Source organism: Schistosoma haematobium, chromosome 5 (genome assembly GCF_000699445.3).
Source record: "Schistosoma haematobium chromosome 5, whole genome shotgun sequence".
Lineage (NCBI taxonomy): Eukaryota > Metazoa > Platyhelminthes > Trematoda > Strigeidida > Schistosomatidae > Schistosoma > Schistosoma haematobium.
Genome location: NC_067200.1, coordinates 2,258,450 through 2,277,591, shown reverse-complemented (window position 1 = coordinate 2,277,591; position 19,142 = coordinate 2,258,450). Strand labels below are relative to the sequence as shown.

At 38.0% G+C, this 19,142-nt stretch overlaps 1 protein-coding gene across 1 annotated transcript in view; it reads right to left on the bottom strand.

Moving 5' to 3' along the window:
* The window catches only part of INTS9 (Integrator complex subunit 9), a gene marked incomplete at both ends in the record, with an annotated part of 40,484 nt that overhangs the window by 14,472 nt on the left and 6,870 nt on the right, over positions 1-19,142 (bottom strand). Inside the window, 6 exons of the mRNA XM_051219507.1 lie at positions 551-679; positions 5,615-6,021; positions 7,835-8,303; positions 11,945-12,221; positions 14,465-14,946; positions 17,107-17,621. Coding sequence (XP_051064667.1) covers positions 551-679; positions 5,615-6,021; positions 7,835-8,303; positions 11,945-12,221; positions 14,465-14,946; positions 17,107-17,621 — 2,279 coding nt within the window. The remainder of the gene's footprint in view (positions 1-550; positions 680-5,614; positions 6,022-7,834; positions 8,304-11,944; positions 12,222-14,464; positions 14,947-17,106; positions 17,622-19,142) is intronic.

The window sequence follows — 19,142 nt, the reverse complement described above, 5'->3', positions numbered from 1 at the left end:
TACTTGAACTGTCTTGTTGATCGGACGACTACTAAATTCCTGTCAATTTCCTAGTTAAATCACTTTTGAGTTTTTATTTACAACTACTAGTGCGTCATTTTAAAGCACATTAATTCTATGAATGAGAAAATGTATCAGACTAATTGAATCACTATACTCATTGTCAGGAAATTCACCATTACCAGTGTTACTTTATGCATATTTTTCAAAGTGAGTGAAATCAAGCAATCCGACTGCTTGTGGAAATATTTGACTACCTGAACAGTGACACTAATTGAAAGCCAAGATCATTGGCTGCTGAATCATGTCACCAGGAAAATACAGAAGACAGGATATTAACTGGTAACACAGATGAATGGATGTCTATCTTAGCTGTAAATATTCATCCCATTAAAAATCATATATATATATATATATATATATATATATATATATATATATATATATATAGGTTGACCACTGAACGCTGATCATTCAAGCACAAGTTATCCACATATGCAAATATAAGTAATACACGGAACAATACTGTTATATTGATAAATCATCAAACAACTGAATGAATATCCAACTGTTGTACAAATAACAATATCGTGTCTCTGATTGCAGTACGTGTACTTTCATCCATGCAGATAATATGACTACCATGATCATGCAAACAAATCAGTGTATTTGGATTTGGCTAAAAAGCAAAAAGACAGAATTAAGCACAGGACCTATAGTAATTGAAAGGTAATAGTATCATCATGTGATGTCAATATAACAAAAAGACAACCACCGACACCTAGACTACCCATATTACCATCCATAAACCTCGTTGACAGTGAACGTTTATCGACAAAAGTATTTCAAACACACTATACACATGTTATTTTTATTCTTTGATCTGAATTGATTTTCTAGAATATATATTCCACGTACTTAATCTTCCATTGCACTTAGTAATATTTGCAATTCTTTACTTCTCATTTGATTAATGTTTCCTCTCAGTGTTAGTGTGAAGTGCCCCGCCATGAACTGATATGCAATCAAGTTGGGTTTTAGTTCAAAAATGAATTAGAGGGATTGAAACCCTTAATACAGACTGGGAATAATAATAAAGGTTTTCAATGACATTGGCATAGATGAACGTGGCTTAACTTAGTCCGGTAGTGCAGTGTATATCTATCGTAATAAGCCAGCTTAAACTTGCTGACTAGTGAGTTTACCCCAGGTGTAGAATTCTAGAGTAACTGATGAAAGTAAAAAAATAACGAACTCTACAAAGTCCAGAAGTAGCACTAACTAAATACGATATTTTAAAAACAACGTTATGAATAGAATGGATAGTCAGTCAGTCAGCTATAACGTAGGACCAGGCACATATGTGCATCGTCCAGGTTGCCATACCGCATCAGCACAACATGATGAACACCGGATTCATAGCAGTGGTTAGGTCAAAGGTAGTAATATATAAGAGAAAGATTGCATATAGAAATATAGTACAAGAAGAAAGAATTGGTTCGTAGAAAGAAAGATATGAAGCGATTTTAATATCTTAGTTTAAGGGAAGACAGGGAGTGTATACACCGACGCCATTGTGATCGATTCTGAGCCATGTCACCAAGAGTCTCCAACCATTGGTTACGATAGTCACGCGGACCCCAACCAAGTAGTCTGCATCTACCAACATGGCTCAGACTAGAAGTTAGTGACTTCAAGCACTGATGCCACGTTTTGGTTTGGCCGCCCCTAACTTTCTTCCAACCATCTCCAATACCGGATAGCATTGCACGTCGTGGTAATCGGTGTTCAGGCATACGTAACACGTGGCCCAACCATCTCAGTCGATGAAGATTCATAACCTCATCAACTGATTTACCATCATTCCCTAATACCCTGCGTCTAACCTCACTATTACTTACCCGGTGATCCCAGCAGACGCCAGCAATATTTCTAAGGCATCTGTGGTCAAATACTAATAGCTTACGAGTGTCTTCTACTCTTAATGACCATGTTTCGCTGCCGTAAATTAAAACAGAACGGACTGCCACGCAGTATACTCGTCCTTTTATTGATAGACGGATATCTCGCCTTCGCCATAGGTGACGCAAGTTGGCAAAAGCCAATCGAGCTTTTCGAATCCGCGCTGAGATTTCGTCCGATACCAACCCATTAGGGCTGATCAGACTTCCAAGATAAGTGAAGTTGTCAACGCGTTCGACTACTTCACTCCCTATCCTTAGTTCAGGTGTTAACGCAGACCAGTCCTGAAGCAACTTGCATTTAGAGGGAGAGAAGCGCATTCCAAACATTCTGGCATTGTTGCTCAGTGCTACCAGAAGACTCTGCATTTTGTCAGCGTCTTCACCAAACAGGACTATATCATCTGCGTATTCTAAGTCGATAAGTGGACCTCCTGGAAGGAGATCAATACCCGAGAATTCAGTCGACGAGAATGTTATTTCCATCAATAAGTCTATGATGAAGTTAAACAAAAATGGAGAAAGTGGACAGACTTGACGGACACCACTTGAGGTTGCAAAAGTAGATGACAGTTCGCCATAAGCTCTGACTCGACTAGTAGTGTTCGAGTAAAGAGCCTTTACAAGGTTTATGTACTTCTGAGGTACGCCTTTCAATGACAGACACTGCCACAGAATCTCGCGGTCTACAGAGTCAAATGCTGCTTTTAAGTCGAGAAAGACCACCATTGTCGGACGCCGATAAGTATGCCTGTGTTCTAGAATCTGACGAATGGTGAATATGTGGTCGATGCAGCCACGACCAGGTCTAAAGCCAGCTTGGTTCTCTCGTGTTTGCAGTTCACGAGTCTTAGTTAGGCGTCTGATAATTATCGAGGCTAGTATTTTAGATATTATATTAGGTAAACTAATCCCTCTGTGGTTGTCACAGGATGATTTTGACCCTTTCTTATATATTGGGACGATAAGTGATTGTGACCAGTTAGATGGAATAACGTCTACCTCCCAGATCTTAGTTAAAATATTAGTCAACCTAATCGCTAAAATTGAACCACCATCCTTAAAGACCTCTGGAGCCAATCCATCTGGACCAGCTGCCCTTCCTCGTTTCAGATTGACTATAGCCTTTTGAACTTCAGCAAGAGTTGGGGGGCCTACTTCAATGTTCCATTCACACTGTCTGGGAATGGAGGGTAGTTGTAGAGTAGCTGAAGGCCAGCTGAACTGTTCTCTGAAATGTTCCGCCCATCGTTCTAAACGCCTGGACTGGGAGCAGATGAGTGTATCGTCTTTTTCCGATATAATCTCACTTACACTTGACTTATTAATTTCAGTTTCTTTTATTAGTCTGTAAAGCTGTCTTGTGTTCCCTATAGTCGCCGCCTTTTCCATCTCTTTTGCTTTCGTTGCCCACCACTGCTCACGGTCGTTTCTCAGACTTTTTCTTAATCTAGATCTGATTTGTTGTCGCTCTTCATCATGTTCAGAACCTGATGGGACGAGTTTGCGAGAATCCATCAGTGTGGTAGACTTTGAAGAAATCCACTGGTTCTTTGAAACTCTGTGGTTTAAGTCGCTAATAGATGTCACAGCTGCTTGTACGTCTTTCCAGGCAACATCTGGGTCAGCCTCGTCTTCACAACTACCTAAGTGTGACCTCAGTTGTTCCTGGAACCTACTTTTGGTTTCCTCGCTACTCAGTTCGGTTCTAATGGGTCTTTTTACTGAGGCGTTTTTGCGTCCAGTGAGGCGCAAGCAGATGCGTGCCCGTATTAGGGCGTGATCGGGGTCCAAGCAGGTACTCCAGAATGAGCGACAATCTTGTACCGACCCTCTCCAACGATGACTGATGGCAATATGGTCTATTTGAGTCCATCGTTGGCTTGGTGCAGGCGGTCGCCATGTTAGACGATGTCTCTCCTTATGCTTAAAATTTGTGTTTGCTAAAAATAAGCGATTGTCTGAGCACAGTTGCAGCAGACGGTCACCATTATCTGTTCGCTGTGCCGGAATGCTAAAATATCCACCTAAATGCCTTTCTGTTTGGTTTAAGCTACCTATCTGAGCATTAAAGTCACCCCCTACGAGTACTATGTCTGAGCGTTTAGCTTTCTGAAGAAGTTCGGACAGCTTTCTGTAAAATTCATCTTTCACATCATCTGAGCTGCAGTCAGTGGGAGCGTAGGCAGAAACGACGAAAAGGCAACGACGCGTGTCCCTATCCTTCCGAGTTCTTACGGAGCCGTTTAGCCGAACAGCACATAGACGACTGTTGACGGGGATCCACTCTAGCAGTGCTTGTTCCGCCCTCATGCTTAGTGCTATGCTTACACCTGCCAGTCCACGAGAACTGGCCATCGGGTCACCAGATACACGTAGGGTGTATCTCGTTGGCTCTCCGTTTTGCCGAGGTGAGGTCAAGTGAATGACCACACTGGAATCCTGTATGCGTGTTTCGGAGACACAGCATACATCAATGGAAAGAGACTCTAGGGTTTTAGCCAAGGAAGCCTGCTGACCGATTTGACATAGGGTGCGCACGTTGAAAGCTCCAATGTGTAGTTTAGAGCGAGGTCTCAGTAGACCTGGGACAGTGTTTTGAGCACTAGAATCGTTGGCTATGGTGACACTTGAGGAGGAAGCCGAAGGAGGAAGTTTAGGGTTGAAAGTCGATGTAGGAGGAATAATAGGAATTGAAGAGGGAAGTTGATTATGAATACAGTGGTCTTGGGTGCTGTTAGAGGTATGAGGGCGGTTATCACTTCCCGGTTGCCCACACCGTGGAAGGGTTCTTCTGGAGGTACCTGAAAAGGAAATTGGATTAGAGGCGGTCTCAGTGACCTGAGAGCGTGACCGCAGTGCCCAAGGGACAACTGCTTGAGGCCGGTCGCGCACGGCCTTTTCGTGGGAGGTTTTTGACGTGTTAGCTCCGTTCTTCAAAGGGCCTTACCGCCGGAGACGGAAATCCGTGAGGTGCGCATTTTTAGGGTCGACCTTTTCTAACCCCACCCCTCCTTGTGGGAAGGCAGCATCACTGTCATGCTGGTTGTCTGAAGGAAACACCTTACTGCTGTCACACCTCTGTACAGTCAGCAGTACGACTTCGCCTTCGGACCTTGGGTTTGTTGCTTTTAGTCTTACCGCTCTTCAACCGACCTGTCTGACATGGTAGGACCTCGAGGAACGGTTGTTCCAGCCAGTATAGCTCGGTTGCTTCATCACGATAGACAAGCCCGACCACCACGTCAAGGTAGCAACAACGGTCGGGATAACCTGTATTTATATCAATGCTGACTTCCCCTAATCGAAAGTTGAGGTTAGAGATCAATTTCGCAAGCATATATTTTCATTGCTTCATGGAGTTACAATGCTGTATGATTCCCTCTAACTAAATTCACTCGAGGTACAGTGCTATGGTCTCAGTCATTTATTTCGATAACTAGCTGATAATTCATCTTTTTGAATAATAGCTTCCTTCCTATGCCACTTGGAGACCAAACAACTAAGATGGTCTTAATGTTTTTCAACAAAACCATTTTCTAATCATATCTGTGTGCAAATAATAAAGTGCTACACTGAATATTCAGAAAGGCCACTATTCTCCATTAAACAATCTTTAGAGAATATAAGTAAACAAAGATTCAACAACTTACAAATAGAATTACATCTTCGTTTTGTATAGGACCTGACTGCTTATTAGTATTATATACAGAAAATCGCGAATATACTTGACGTGCAGTGCACGAATCAGCAAGATAGGCACCAGTAACACCACGTTCTGTTAACTTTCGTATCAACTCATGTGGGTTTATTCTGCTTGACTCATCGCAACAACTAACTAATATACGTTTTTCAGAATCTAACATATTGGATTTTAGTGTAGAATCTTTAGATTGATCGCTAGCGTTGTTTAACGAGCTTGTTGTTGCTGTTGTTATTGTGGCGGGAACAGAAGTGCTTGTGGTAGTTGGAGGAGTCATAGGTCGTATAATGGCATCTTCAACAGGTCGAATAATATCTGGTTCTAGCTTCTCATGTTTACCAATCAACCAGTGTTTTCCTGTAAAATTTATGGATCAAAAATAGACAGTAATACCAATGAAAATTTGATAATAACTCCTCAGAGTCAATGAGCCAGAGTGACAGTTACATAACCTGTTAAGTGAGTGACTGATCATCTACATGTTTAGATGGTCAGACGTTATTAAAAGAAGTAGTATTCTGAAATTATGACATATTAAGTTACAAGTTTAGTTTTAACCCAGTGAACTGAATTGCTTTCAATCGACATGTAATATATAGTTCAAACAAGCTGACAACTCCACTGGTCACAGCTTCTCACTATAACTACAGCTGTATCATGAAGTCAGTCACTAGTGGGCACGTGATAATCATCAGTATAGGGCGATTCTCATACTACGACGAAACAGTCATCTGGTACCTCTAAGTTTTATAAGGTGGTCTAACTAAGATCAGTTCGTGATTTCAATTATCAAAATCCTACAATCTCCACAAATCCATTGTACTAATAAAAACTATATGTTTAAAATACAAATGATGAATAAAAGGCTATATGTATAAATTTAGTTAAAAGTAAAGAGTAATATGATAACAATAACGTACAAAAAGTCAGCGTAAAACGTACGCTTAACAGCTCAAAATCGTTTGGGATTGCGCAACTGCATTCACTGTATGTCTTTTTTTCGAACCAGTTTCCTCATCGTTTTTTAATTTTTCTAATCCCAATCGTTCCCACTAAAGTTACTATTACTACTTCACTTACTTTGGAATTCGTCTCGAAATAATTCTATCTCGCTGTGCTAATATATTTTGACAACTTGGATTGACGCAAATGTGTGTCATGTTTTAGGTTGTGTATGATTGACAGATGTACAGTTTTAACTTACTCTCAAAATAAATATAAGTCTCATTTACCAAGTACAAGTCTATGGTAATCAGCTTCAAGTTATACTATTTGTATTCAAATGGATAACGATATTACTCGTCTAACTGATCCGAGACAATGTGGGCATATTTTGAATTTATGATCTATTGCTCGTAGAAAATAAGATTTCCTCACCACTAAACTGTGAATCAACTCCTTCAAAATTACAAGATGTGAAACTTGTATACGATAAAATTTTACGGAATAACTAATAGATATTATCCTCACTCATACAAACGGGTTGATAGCGGAGACGATCTCAGACAGAAGGTATGTGAAATCTAGAAACAAAAGAGTGACAAGGCGATTGTGGATAACCGATTTATTCACTTAGCAAGCTTACTACCTAAACATGTTTATCTGGACCACTATAGCACTATGTATATAGGTGCGTGATTAATCAATGTATTCGGTCTTTGATATGAGACTTTTTACTCAATATTAGGCTTTTGTTTTTCCAAAGATGGTTTGGTCAACCGTCAAGAAGTGTGCATATCATGACTAGATCAGACAGGATATCATAATGCAAGAAAATATAGCACATTTAATTGCATATCACAATAATTTGTGAAAAACAATTAACTAAGACAGAATAACTTCAATCGATCCGTGATCTTGCGCAACCATTCCTCCATTGTCTGAGGTAGATACCTGTCTCTACCCGACAAGGATTGGACTCCACTGGCCACGGCCTGGGTTCGAGTCTCGCGTACAGGGTCGTGGATAAGCACCGCCGAGGAGTCCCATACTAAGACGAAACAGCCGTTCAGTGCTTCCAGGTTTTAAATGGTGGTCTAGCTTAGATCAACTCATAAATTCAGCTATTAAAATTACTACAGTCTCCACAAATTCCCAGATCACCTGGATTACTGTCTTTTTATCAAACTACCAGTGAAGGAACACAACTTTTCGACATATATACACTTACCATCTCTAGTAGTTAGCATTCCATTGACTAATGCAATACATTTTCGTTTTTTCTCATTGATTTCACTATCATCAGATTGTGAAACCTTTTGTTCACGTTCTTCTTTATTATCATCAGCAATATTTAAGGTACCATTATTTCCAGTAGTTGATAATTTACGCTTTATTTTATCATATTTATTATTTGACTGATTAGCATCAATTTGTAAAGATTTTATGTTAGTTTTCTTTTCAGTATCATTCTCTTTATTATTAATATTATTGCTGTTGTTTTTATCTAATGGATTATTTGATCCTATTAATTGATCATATTGTAATTTGATACAAATAGGTTTAATATTCTGTATTAATTTTGTTGATAAACGAACTTGTTCTAAACGTGTATCTGGTAGATTAATACATATTTGTTGACCATATGGTATACCATAAATTTTTGTTATAAATTGTTCCGGTTTTGTAGTGATATTTGACTAAAATAAAAAAAATAAATAGAAAATGTTAAATTTGAAAGAACTGCTCACTAGTGACTGACTTCAAGAGATACTTCTAGAGCTCTAGTGAGAAGCCGTTACCAGTGGAGTTCAACCAGGTCTGTTGTTAGATATCAGCTCACTGAAGACAATGGTGAACGGTGGCGCAACTTCATGAAAGAATATTTATTTAAACGAATAAACATTGGTACAAGGGGGCACTAAATAGACATGCGTCACATAAATCATTCGATTTGTGCGAGGGCTGGGACATTGCCTGGATATCCAAACCGAAGCAGGTGGTTACACCCCGAATTTTTGACCTGCAGAGCTAATCCACAAGGTAGTGGAGCAACGTTGGATGTAGTCTCATGATGGCAGGTAACTAACAATGGGTTCATACGCATTTTGTTCTCTCAAGATCCTGGAGCCCATGTGCACCAATGGTTTGAAATGGTGGTTTTCAAACTCCCCTAGGTGGTCCCTCCGTGTCCACCAACCCGGTTAAAGCGCCGAACATCCGCTTATCGTCTTCTCAATTTCGTGAATAACAGTTGCTGTGAGAAGGCAGTGAGTACGACTTTCCTAACAGTAGCTGTATACCCGCGGTCATGCGAAAGTGTTTGGAGTGGGAGAGCTGACTCTTCCCATCCTTGACCGTACCAAAGCATTTGGAGGATTATTTAAATAGAAAAATATGAAACTTTGACGGCTATTCTATACTTAATTAGTTCCTTGATATATTTCTACCAAGCATTTACCAACTATTTAATTCACAGAATTTTATATTGCAGTGATTTTAAACTTGCATGGAACTCCTTAACTGTCAATATACATTTTATCTTTTCAAAATTACTGTTATTCTGTTCTACACAAATTTCTTAATTTAGTACTCATCCGATGTGACCTTCCTTGCCCCCAAGTGTCCTGGTACGGTCGAGGGTGGTGAGAGTCAGCTCTCTCACTCCAAACACTTTTGCATGACCGCGGGTATACAGCTACTGTCAGGGAAGTCGTACTCACTGCCTTCTCGCGGCAATACTATTGTTTACGAAATTGAGATGATGAAAAGCGAATTTCTGGCTCTCTAACTGGGTTTGTGGATGCAGAGGATCCACCTAGGGGAGTTAGAAAGCTCTGATTCCAAACCAATAGTGCACATGAGCCCCAGGATCCTGAGGGAATACAATGCGTATGAACTTATTGTTAATCGCCTACTACCAAAGGACTACATCTCCTAATGTTGCTCCATTGCCATGTGGATCAGACCTTCAGGTCAAACGGGTCTGGGCGTCCCCCCCTAAGAAAACAACCTGTTTCAGTCTGGGTACCTGGACAGTATCACAGCCCTCACAAAAATTAATAACTGCTACTGGCCTCATTGTTAGTGCATAGCGCATATGTAATTGGTGCCCCCTTGTACCAATGTTCATGTGTTCAAAGAAGGAGAAAAAGCAGATAAGATAACACACTTTGCCGGGAATCGCAAGCAGATATCAAAAGAATGAATATTACTTGGCGACAACTAGAAACGAGATATCAAAGCAGAGTAAGATGTGTTTTCAACAGACTCGACCGTATTTGTACCAATGACGCCATTGATGATGATGTTAAGTTGTTAAATAAAACGTTCATAGAAAATGGCTATCCTCTGAAATTCATAAATATATGGAAAGTCCATGGTACAGCGAGACCTACTGTAGCCTCGGTAGAGAAAAAGCCTGTTTACATCACTTTACCGTTCAGAGGTGATTCAAATAGCCTTTTATTGAAACAACGACTTAAATCAGTCATCAATAAAACGTATTGCGCAGCAAAGGTCATCATCAAAGAAAGAACAAGGTGCATGCTTCATTCAAAACCTAAAGTACATGAAAACGATTGTGTCACATTCCACTATGTTTACCAATTTAAATGTGTGCGTGGTCACACATACATAGGGAGGAGTAATCGTGATCTCAACATTAGGGTGAGTGAACATGTACCCAAATGGCTTCAGAAACAAATACAATCAAGTGACCCAATAAGAGCAGAGGATAAACATCCATCATCCTCTATTGCTAAGCATATAATTGAAACAGGTCACAAGATTGATCTAAACTCAGCTTTCGTAGTGTTGTATAAAAGTGTAAAAGGGCGTATACTAAGGTTTATTGAAGCCTTAGCCATACGAAAATTCAAACCCCCTTTGTGTGTTCAAAAACAGTTTGTTCTTACCTTAAACCTATCCTGGTAATATTGACTTATTATCCAGAGTGATTAGGTTTCAAATTGTGTTCACATTATTATTATTATTATTATTATTATTATTATTACTATTATTATTATTATTATTATTATTATTATTATTATTATTATTATCATCCTTATCTCCTCTTACCCCGTTTCCTGTCTAGTTGACCTTTTATTTTTATATATAAATGCTCTTAACAAGTATATGTGTGACCAGATTGTTCGAAATGTATTGGGCTAATACATCACATAGTTCTGATAATCTTCGTCTTCTAATATCATTATCCAAATTTATCAAAGGGACTAATTGTTTTAAAAGCAGAGTACGTTATAGAATCTTGGTCGGTGGCTTGTGCTCCACAAGAGGCAACATGCGTAAGTATGGTACGTTGTGGTTGATAAATATTATCATGTGAATTCTTCAGTCATCATAAAATAAATATATAACGGCTTGTCATCTTCATATTCTGACTGACCATTTGAGATAGAAGCTGCACATACAAGTACCCGTTAGGATATCCGATCGCTGTTGGTAATCGTCTATGTCATTGGTTAAAGCAAAAATTATTGATATGGTTAGCATAAAGAGTTCTCACTAGTGAACTCTATAATCCAGTGACCCTATTTAGTGGCCATAACAGATCGGAGTTGAAACTGTTGAATCCACTGAATGTCAATTCATTAATCGAAATACAAAGTACTGCTTGCTGATAAGTCCCAATTAGAACGAAGCTAAGGTCAAAAAGAGTATCTTGTCAACTATATTTAACCATCAAACAGTATAATTAACCTTCAGACAAACAGTGGCTTAAAAACAGCCATTATTGAGGGTCATAGGGCTTGGATATGAGTAATATGTGTTCCAAACACCCAAATCAATGAAGGTTCATAGCCTCATCAGCTGCTCCTACTAAATACGATCAGTCCTTTCAGGATATCTGAGATTAAATACTAACTATTAATCCATATCTCCTATCTTCGAATGTCATGATTCATAGATATTCAGTAATACGGAAAGAAGCACACTATACTTACTTTGTTAGGTAATGAGCCACATTTCGCCCACTCCACAGATAACCCAATTTGTCAATAAGTCACTTGAATATTCTGCATCTAAACCAAGATCTTATCAACAGCCAATCAGTCGAGGTTATTAATACTTTGAGGATACAGTGAAGTATTTAACATACTCAAATGCTTTACTTCTTGCAGCAAGGCAAGACATTGGTGATAACCGGTCCAAAAGTAATAATCTGCAGTTTTAAGTCAACAATTGAATCCTAAATATACCGGTGTTGTTACTCATGGATTCTAAGTTATATGGCTTTACCAGAGACAGACTTATGTTGTCTACATAATTCAAATTTGTGGGACCATATGATATCTATTGAACAAATGTTAACACTTACCCAATCGAATGGTCTATCATAAACTTCTTGTGGAAGTATTAATGCTAGTCGTGGTTCACCACAACGTTTTACCAGTTGATTTATTTGTTGTGCACCTATACGTGCTTCCATTGGTAACCAGTACACTGTCGCTGTATCACTAAGAGATAAGGATGGGGTGCTTAACTGAGAGAATGAAACGTGGTTAGTAGGCATTTTATCGGGTTGAAGAAATGGCAAAATTATTCGCCGAAGATGTACTTCAGGGCTACATAAACATTTTGAATTCCATTCAAACCTATTTAAAAAAAGACGGAAAACAAAGAAATCATTTGTAGATTAGTGAAGTGTTAAGACACATGGAATCACGAAGGAAATGATCCACAATCTAAACTAATAACTATGAATAAGGCAATCTAATGTACTTCACATATAAAACCAAGATGAGGGAGGAACAAAGATCAGACACTGAGGAAACACGTAGTTGACAAACACCGTTGTCTAGAACTCTGTGAGCTCAAATTACTCGATTATTTTCCATGAAAAATAAATGTTTAAAGATTGTTTCAATATAGAATGATGAATTTCTGCTTAAGAGATACCAGAGACGGTTAAACCCGATTAGTAACACAACGCTGACTGGAGTATGAGTAGATTGAGAGAAAAAACCACTAATTGACTGTTGATTTCAATAACCATGTTTGCAGATGTAGAACACCTGGTCGAATTTAATGTGATATTTCTGATCACCAATTCCAGACCTTAAGTGATATGGCTCAACTTCTATCACAGTTACCCAGACATGTTTATTTTTTCAGTATCCTCCTAATTGTTAAGTCTCAATAATAGCTTCATTTTTAGTTTTTTATTATATCGCTTTAATGTTAAACAATATTCACTCTGTTTGATTTCACTTATTGCTATAATCGATACTAACAATATTCCGACAACTACTTGCCGATATAATCCCTCACTCAATGTAACAATGAACAATGCAGATTTCAATTGTAACTAGAAAAGTATAAGGCTTTGTCAATGAAATAAAGAGATGTGGAGAGAACAGTTTTATGTGTTGTATTAGAATCACAGTCTAATAACCAATCTAGTACGACTAAAATTTAAACTGTTAATGAGCTAATAACGAACTATAAGACTGGTAATAGTCATTGCAGAGAATTATTAATATTAAGATTATATTTAATTTATCAGTCAGATATGATCAACGCAGGATTTATCATTCATTCAGTCGGTCATATTCAAAGTAGAACCTGACATATATGTACATCAATTCAAGTTGTCATACCACCTCAGCATAGCGAGATAAAATTATTCCAAGACAAATTCCAGAGTAGTAGAAGTAGTAATAGTATTGGTATAGTAGGAAGATAAAAACAAGATTTGTGGATTCAGGATCTAAGGGAAGTCAAAGAGTGAACGAATTTTCAAACTGTGTCTGATTTTGATCACTGGGTTATAACCCAGTGTCTCAACAGTTGATTAGAAAATAATAGCGCGGACCGCCACCAGGTAGTTTGCGCTTGTGGTGTGGGTTGCTTATATCCACACAAGTAGAATATAACAATGGTCAGGCATAGAATGTATTTCAGTAGAAGGTCGATGAGAAAAGAACGGAAACGGAACGCAATCGGTATGAAAACGCATGAACAATGAAATCTGAGACGGGTTGATGTTTGCAACAGGAACAGTCAAGTTTGAGATGATGGATTGATATTTTGCAAATTAACGATTTACTATATGGTTCTCAGATCTTAGTGAGATATTCTCTGATTTCGTGTTCAAATACATTCAATTGTCACCACTCGTGTTCCTTGTTCACTACACGCTTACCTACACATCTCAGTCAAAGTCTGTAACTTTATGGGTTGATGACACGTCCCATTTTGGCCGCCTTTAGCATTCTTCCAACCTACTCTTACACCAGACAACACCATCCACGGAGGTAAGGGGATGGCGCAGAATACATAGTAGACGCTTGGACCACATCAGTTGGTGAAAGTGCATTACCTCATTAACTGGTTGGTCGTCTTTATCTAATACCCTATGCTGAACTTTAGGTTTCCTCACTCGGTGGTCCTGAAATAGACAAGAAATACTAAGAAGAGACCTGCGATCAAAAGCTAGAAACCTATGAATATCTTTTTATCTTAGTGGCCATGCTTCATACCCACAAAGTAGGACAGAGAAAATTGTAGTAAACGCTTCTTTTGATCGGACGATGGATATCTTTCCTACTCAACAAGTGACACAAGTTAGAAATGTCCAACCAAACTTTTCAGTTAGTGCCAAGATCTCACCAGACAAACTCCTAGACGCAGAACCTGATGCATGAATATGTGCCGGCCTGATTGGTGGAACTCACTATCAATAAAGTAGAGGAGAAAGTTGACAAAATGAAGAGAGCACAGAGTAGGGCGAGTAAAAATCTGAAAAGTTACATATAAATTCAAACTACTGACTGTTAAAGACGTAGTATAATGTTTTATACACAAAAACCATACATATATATAGTGAATCACTTACGATGGTACATAATCACCAGATTCTATTAAAATGATTGAATTATGTGAAGGACTGCTTGTACGACCACTACTGCCGCCTGAACGTAAACCGCCATAAGCTAAAACACGGGTCAGGTGTACAGATGGTCCTAATCGAAGACTTGGATGACTGGCAAATATTAGACATGGTGAATTAGGCCAAATACCACCGCTGATATTAGGATTATTACTACTAGTATTCCGAGTTGAAGAACTATTCAAAGCTAACAGAGCAGAATCCAGGTTGTCTGAACTAGTAGATATCGGATTAGACGCGTTTGTACCACTAGTCGTTTCAAAATACCCGCCCGATGAGGAAGTTGAATTGCCGGTACCCAACAGAAGTGGTGATGTTAAAATATGACTCGAATATCTACTAACGGTAGATGAATCCGATAATAATTTCCTGCTACATGAACAATCGTATAAACTTTTTAAAGCGACTAATTTACCGCATTGTAGTAGCTAAACATGGAGTAAATAAACAATAATATTTTTATCAAATAAGAGTAAAATATTTCAATGATATGATGGGGCAAGACGATCTGTAAATTAGTAGTCTTTTATTTTTTCCTCCCAACGTATTACCTCTCAATGTAGTGATAAGTCAGGCACTTGAATACTTAATAATGGACTTTCCCCTACAATTGAACCTCGAAAGGAATCTCTACTTCTAAGGCTAATTTCAGCACAGAAAACAACAAGGATATTTACTGAGTTAATGGGGAAAAGTGTTAACATGATTGGTAATTATCCAATCAGATTATGAAACAATTCATAGCCTTTCCGAAATTTCCTTGGGTGTGTTCTGTTGGACGCTGATTGGACAGTGATTTCGGCTTTTTCCCAACTTTAGAAGCCTTTTTGGAAAGGATTAGTGAAGGCTGTCAACCTGTATGATTTTAGGAGAGGGGAAGTTGTAAGAGTAAGGACTTCTCATAATTCATTGAGTTGTCAGGATTGATAGAGTATCATCGATCATGGTTGTTACAATATATAGCAAATTGACTGGTTCACTGGAATCCAACTCAGTGATCTAAAGATAATACGCTCACCGTAAGCCCTAAGGATTTCGATTTTGGTTCCACATAAGATTGTGACTGTCTAGTCTCTAGTTCTTTCAGTTAATGTCTATCCATAATTCCAAGTATATCGCACATTATTTCCAATATGAAAACAGCAATTAACAACTTATTCTTAATTCGTCATTATTTCTACCATTCGTATCAACACCATTTTTATTGATCACACAGTGTTACCGTTTACTTAACATTTTAGAATTATTTTCGTAAAAAAGTTAGAAATAAAATAAGCGTTGTAAGGCATGTTGGTTTTTAATGAATACAAATGTGAAGTTAAGGGATCATGTCACTCACATTTAGTTATTTATTACTTATAACTTTCGTCAAAATGATGGTATACGAAGATGATGAGACTACACGACAGTCTCACCTTGAAAGTAAGCAAACTTATACAATATTAGAGAAGACTTGAAGCTTTTACTACTTATGTTGTTTAGAATAATAATCAGAGTTTTACAATTATACTAATCAGCTTGAAAGATGTAACCTCAGCAAAATACTATCACTTAATTTCTCAAGTATCCGTAAAACGAGCAAGCTACGTTACTGGAATATAGAGCTCAGCACCAATATAGATGGAACTTTATGATAACTCAAGTATCGATGTTTATCTAAATTATTTGAGACAAGTCGGGTTGGAGAACTGTAAGATTAAAAGCGGAAACTTAAGGTTCAAGGGTTAAGCTGTACTGCTAACAGCAATGTGGTATTAGAATAATAAATTAGTTTCCCTTACAAAACTAGTGTAGTGTCTGGTGCTATGTCAAGGCCAAATAGATTATTCTAGCTTCTGGACAGACCAATTAATTTGTTCCTCTTGAGTCACATCTTAACCCTGTCAATTATTCGCTCATAAACTTGACTGTTTTATGAGAGTCTGAGTATTGGTTACCCTATTCATAACATGTGTTTAGCTTATCTTTTTCTGCCTATAAATAGTGAGTCACGCTTTATCAAGAGGAGTTGGTACACTTTCCTTTTCTGCTTCGCTTCACTTTCCCACTTATCATTCTTAATGTCTGTCTGAATAAACAATTGCTTCAAACAAATTCATCCAACTCAAACCTTATTTGGCTAATTATTAACGGCGTCGCACAAATCGGGTGTAATATACGGAGTTAAAATAGAAGATTTATATTCATGGCATATTCATACATTTCCTCAAATCAGATTCAGATCAACAGGCCACTAAACCAGTATCTCCGACAATGCTGTCTTCCTACAATGGAAGGAGAGGTTTGAAACATTTGGTCCTGAAAATCCCACATCCTACATCTTCCCACGGATTTAGGACATTGGAAGTAAGATATTTAAAGTACAGTACCGACTTACAATGAGGTCGCGTGTGATCGGTTTCAAATAACTGTCACTTGTTCACTTGTTCGACTGCTCATTTAAATTTTAATCAAATGGGCTTGTTGAATATTTTTTAAAGATACCTTAGTTAAATACGAGCGGGATAGTACTTCGCAAAAGAATAAGATTGATATATTCTAATAAAAAAAGAACAGAAAACTACGTATATCCTACAATTTGTACTTACAGATTGGAAAAGAAATGGTGCATCAGCATTATATAGAACAGATTCTTTTACTGAATTCAACCATTCACCATAAGCATTAGAATATGCTAAACTAACATGAACTTGATTGGATATGAAAAATATTGGAGAACGTGCCACCAAACCAGATGATGACGATGAACTGACTGTTGTCTGTGCAATTGTTGCCGTTGTTGTTGTTATTGATGAACTACGATTGCATGTCAAATCTATCTCTGTAGATGTAGTTGAATCGGAAGGAATTCTTTGTAATGAATGACTATTCATTGTCCCTACAGATGTAGTAGTAGCAGCAGTACTGCTACTGCCAGTAGAATTAGTAGTATTTTCAATATGATCAACATTATTTCCAGATGAAGGACGATTATGCATGAACAATGGTAGGATTGTACCATTAAAATTATCTTTGGCCTGAATAGCTGTTTCAAGCAAGTCGAAGATAATACCGGATGGATTTGACGGCACTAAGACATTACCTCCATGAGCTAAAGTTTGCACTGTGTTTTACCATACATTGGGAAGGGAGAAAATAAGGAAAAAAGTGAGGAAACAATTGAAATAACATAAATAAATTTCATAACATATTGGAGGTCAACAGGCGTGTTTCGTCCTATTTACGAGTCATCATATGGGGGTGCCTCCATTCAAGTGTTGATATTCACGCGAGGACTTTGACCTGGAACTTCATGTCTCAAACACCCAATGCGTTATTTAATGAGTAATTGATCCCATTCACCGCCACTGGGTTTGACAACGGGTAGTCACTATTCGACTTAATTGGAAAACAAGTAACTAAATGGTAACATCGAGGCAATCCGCTCAGAATGCACATACATCATCATAGACTAATCGATTGAGGTTCTTAGCCTCAACACATGGGAAGATACAAAACCTCACAAACACGATCAGAAAATAGAAATATGAATGAATATAAGTTGACCGACTGTAACAATCTTTCACACTCTATTGTTAATAACTAGACTCTATCAACTACAAGCAGGATTATAAACCCATTAAACTAAGGTGGTTATTTTACAGAGGTGATTTTCTATAGACGAATCGACCTTTTTAGATGATTGAAGGTAGTCAGCAAGAAACCCTGTTCAACCTAGATTTTGTGCTGGTTGGCATTCGAGGCTCCATCCACTTAATACCACACAGCATGGTGCCCCCCAAATGCCTTAGTGCGGCCGAGGGTGGGTAGAGTCAGCTCTTCCTCTCAATATGCTCATATGCAGTACAACTGGAAGCCGAGATTTTTCTATCACTAGACTCAATACTCGATTAACAGGCTATACATAGACTGGGTCATGTTATACCAGATTCGAAATTCAAGACTAAATATATCTAACTAGAATATAGGCTAGACAACACTTTATTAAACACAATTACAAGCAGTTTACACTCATCGAGTCCAGAGTAGAACTCAATAATAAAAATGAAACCACAAATTAAATAGTCTGTAAGCTGAGTCTTTTAGTTCGCGCTCAGTGGACAATCATTCAGTAGTCACATATGACATCATAAGCCGACTAGTGTTGAATAACTTCAAGCAAGAAAAGCATTAGATTCCTTCCTACTGGATGGTTGACAGACATTCGTTTTCGACATGACATGAGAAAGTTTTCAGTCCTATTTCATGTCAGCGGCCATACCATGAGTTTTCGCCAATAAGGCGTCTCAAGACGTTATTTAAATGAATGAAGGTGTAAACATATGACAGTTAAATAATTCTTAGGAAAATTATATACTATAAAGTGGTATTGTCTATTTTCAATTCTTTAATGTTCGTGATTATATTAATATTCGTTAACAGGCATAATGATGTGGTTGAGTTTACAGGTAAACGTATCAAAATCTGAGATTCACAAGAGCCTTATTTGTCATGAGTAGTAGTATTTGAACAATTTGGTCTTTTTGAATTCCAGGTGATGCCATATTACTTGATCATTTAAATGATGTCCAATTTCTACTCTCATTTACAGTAAATAAGCAACAAAAATTATTGATTTAGAGTG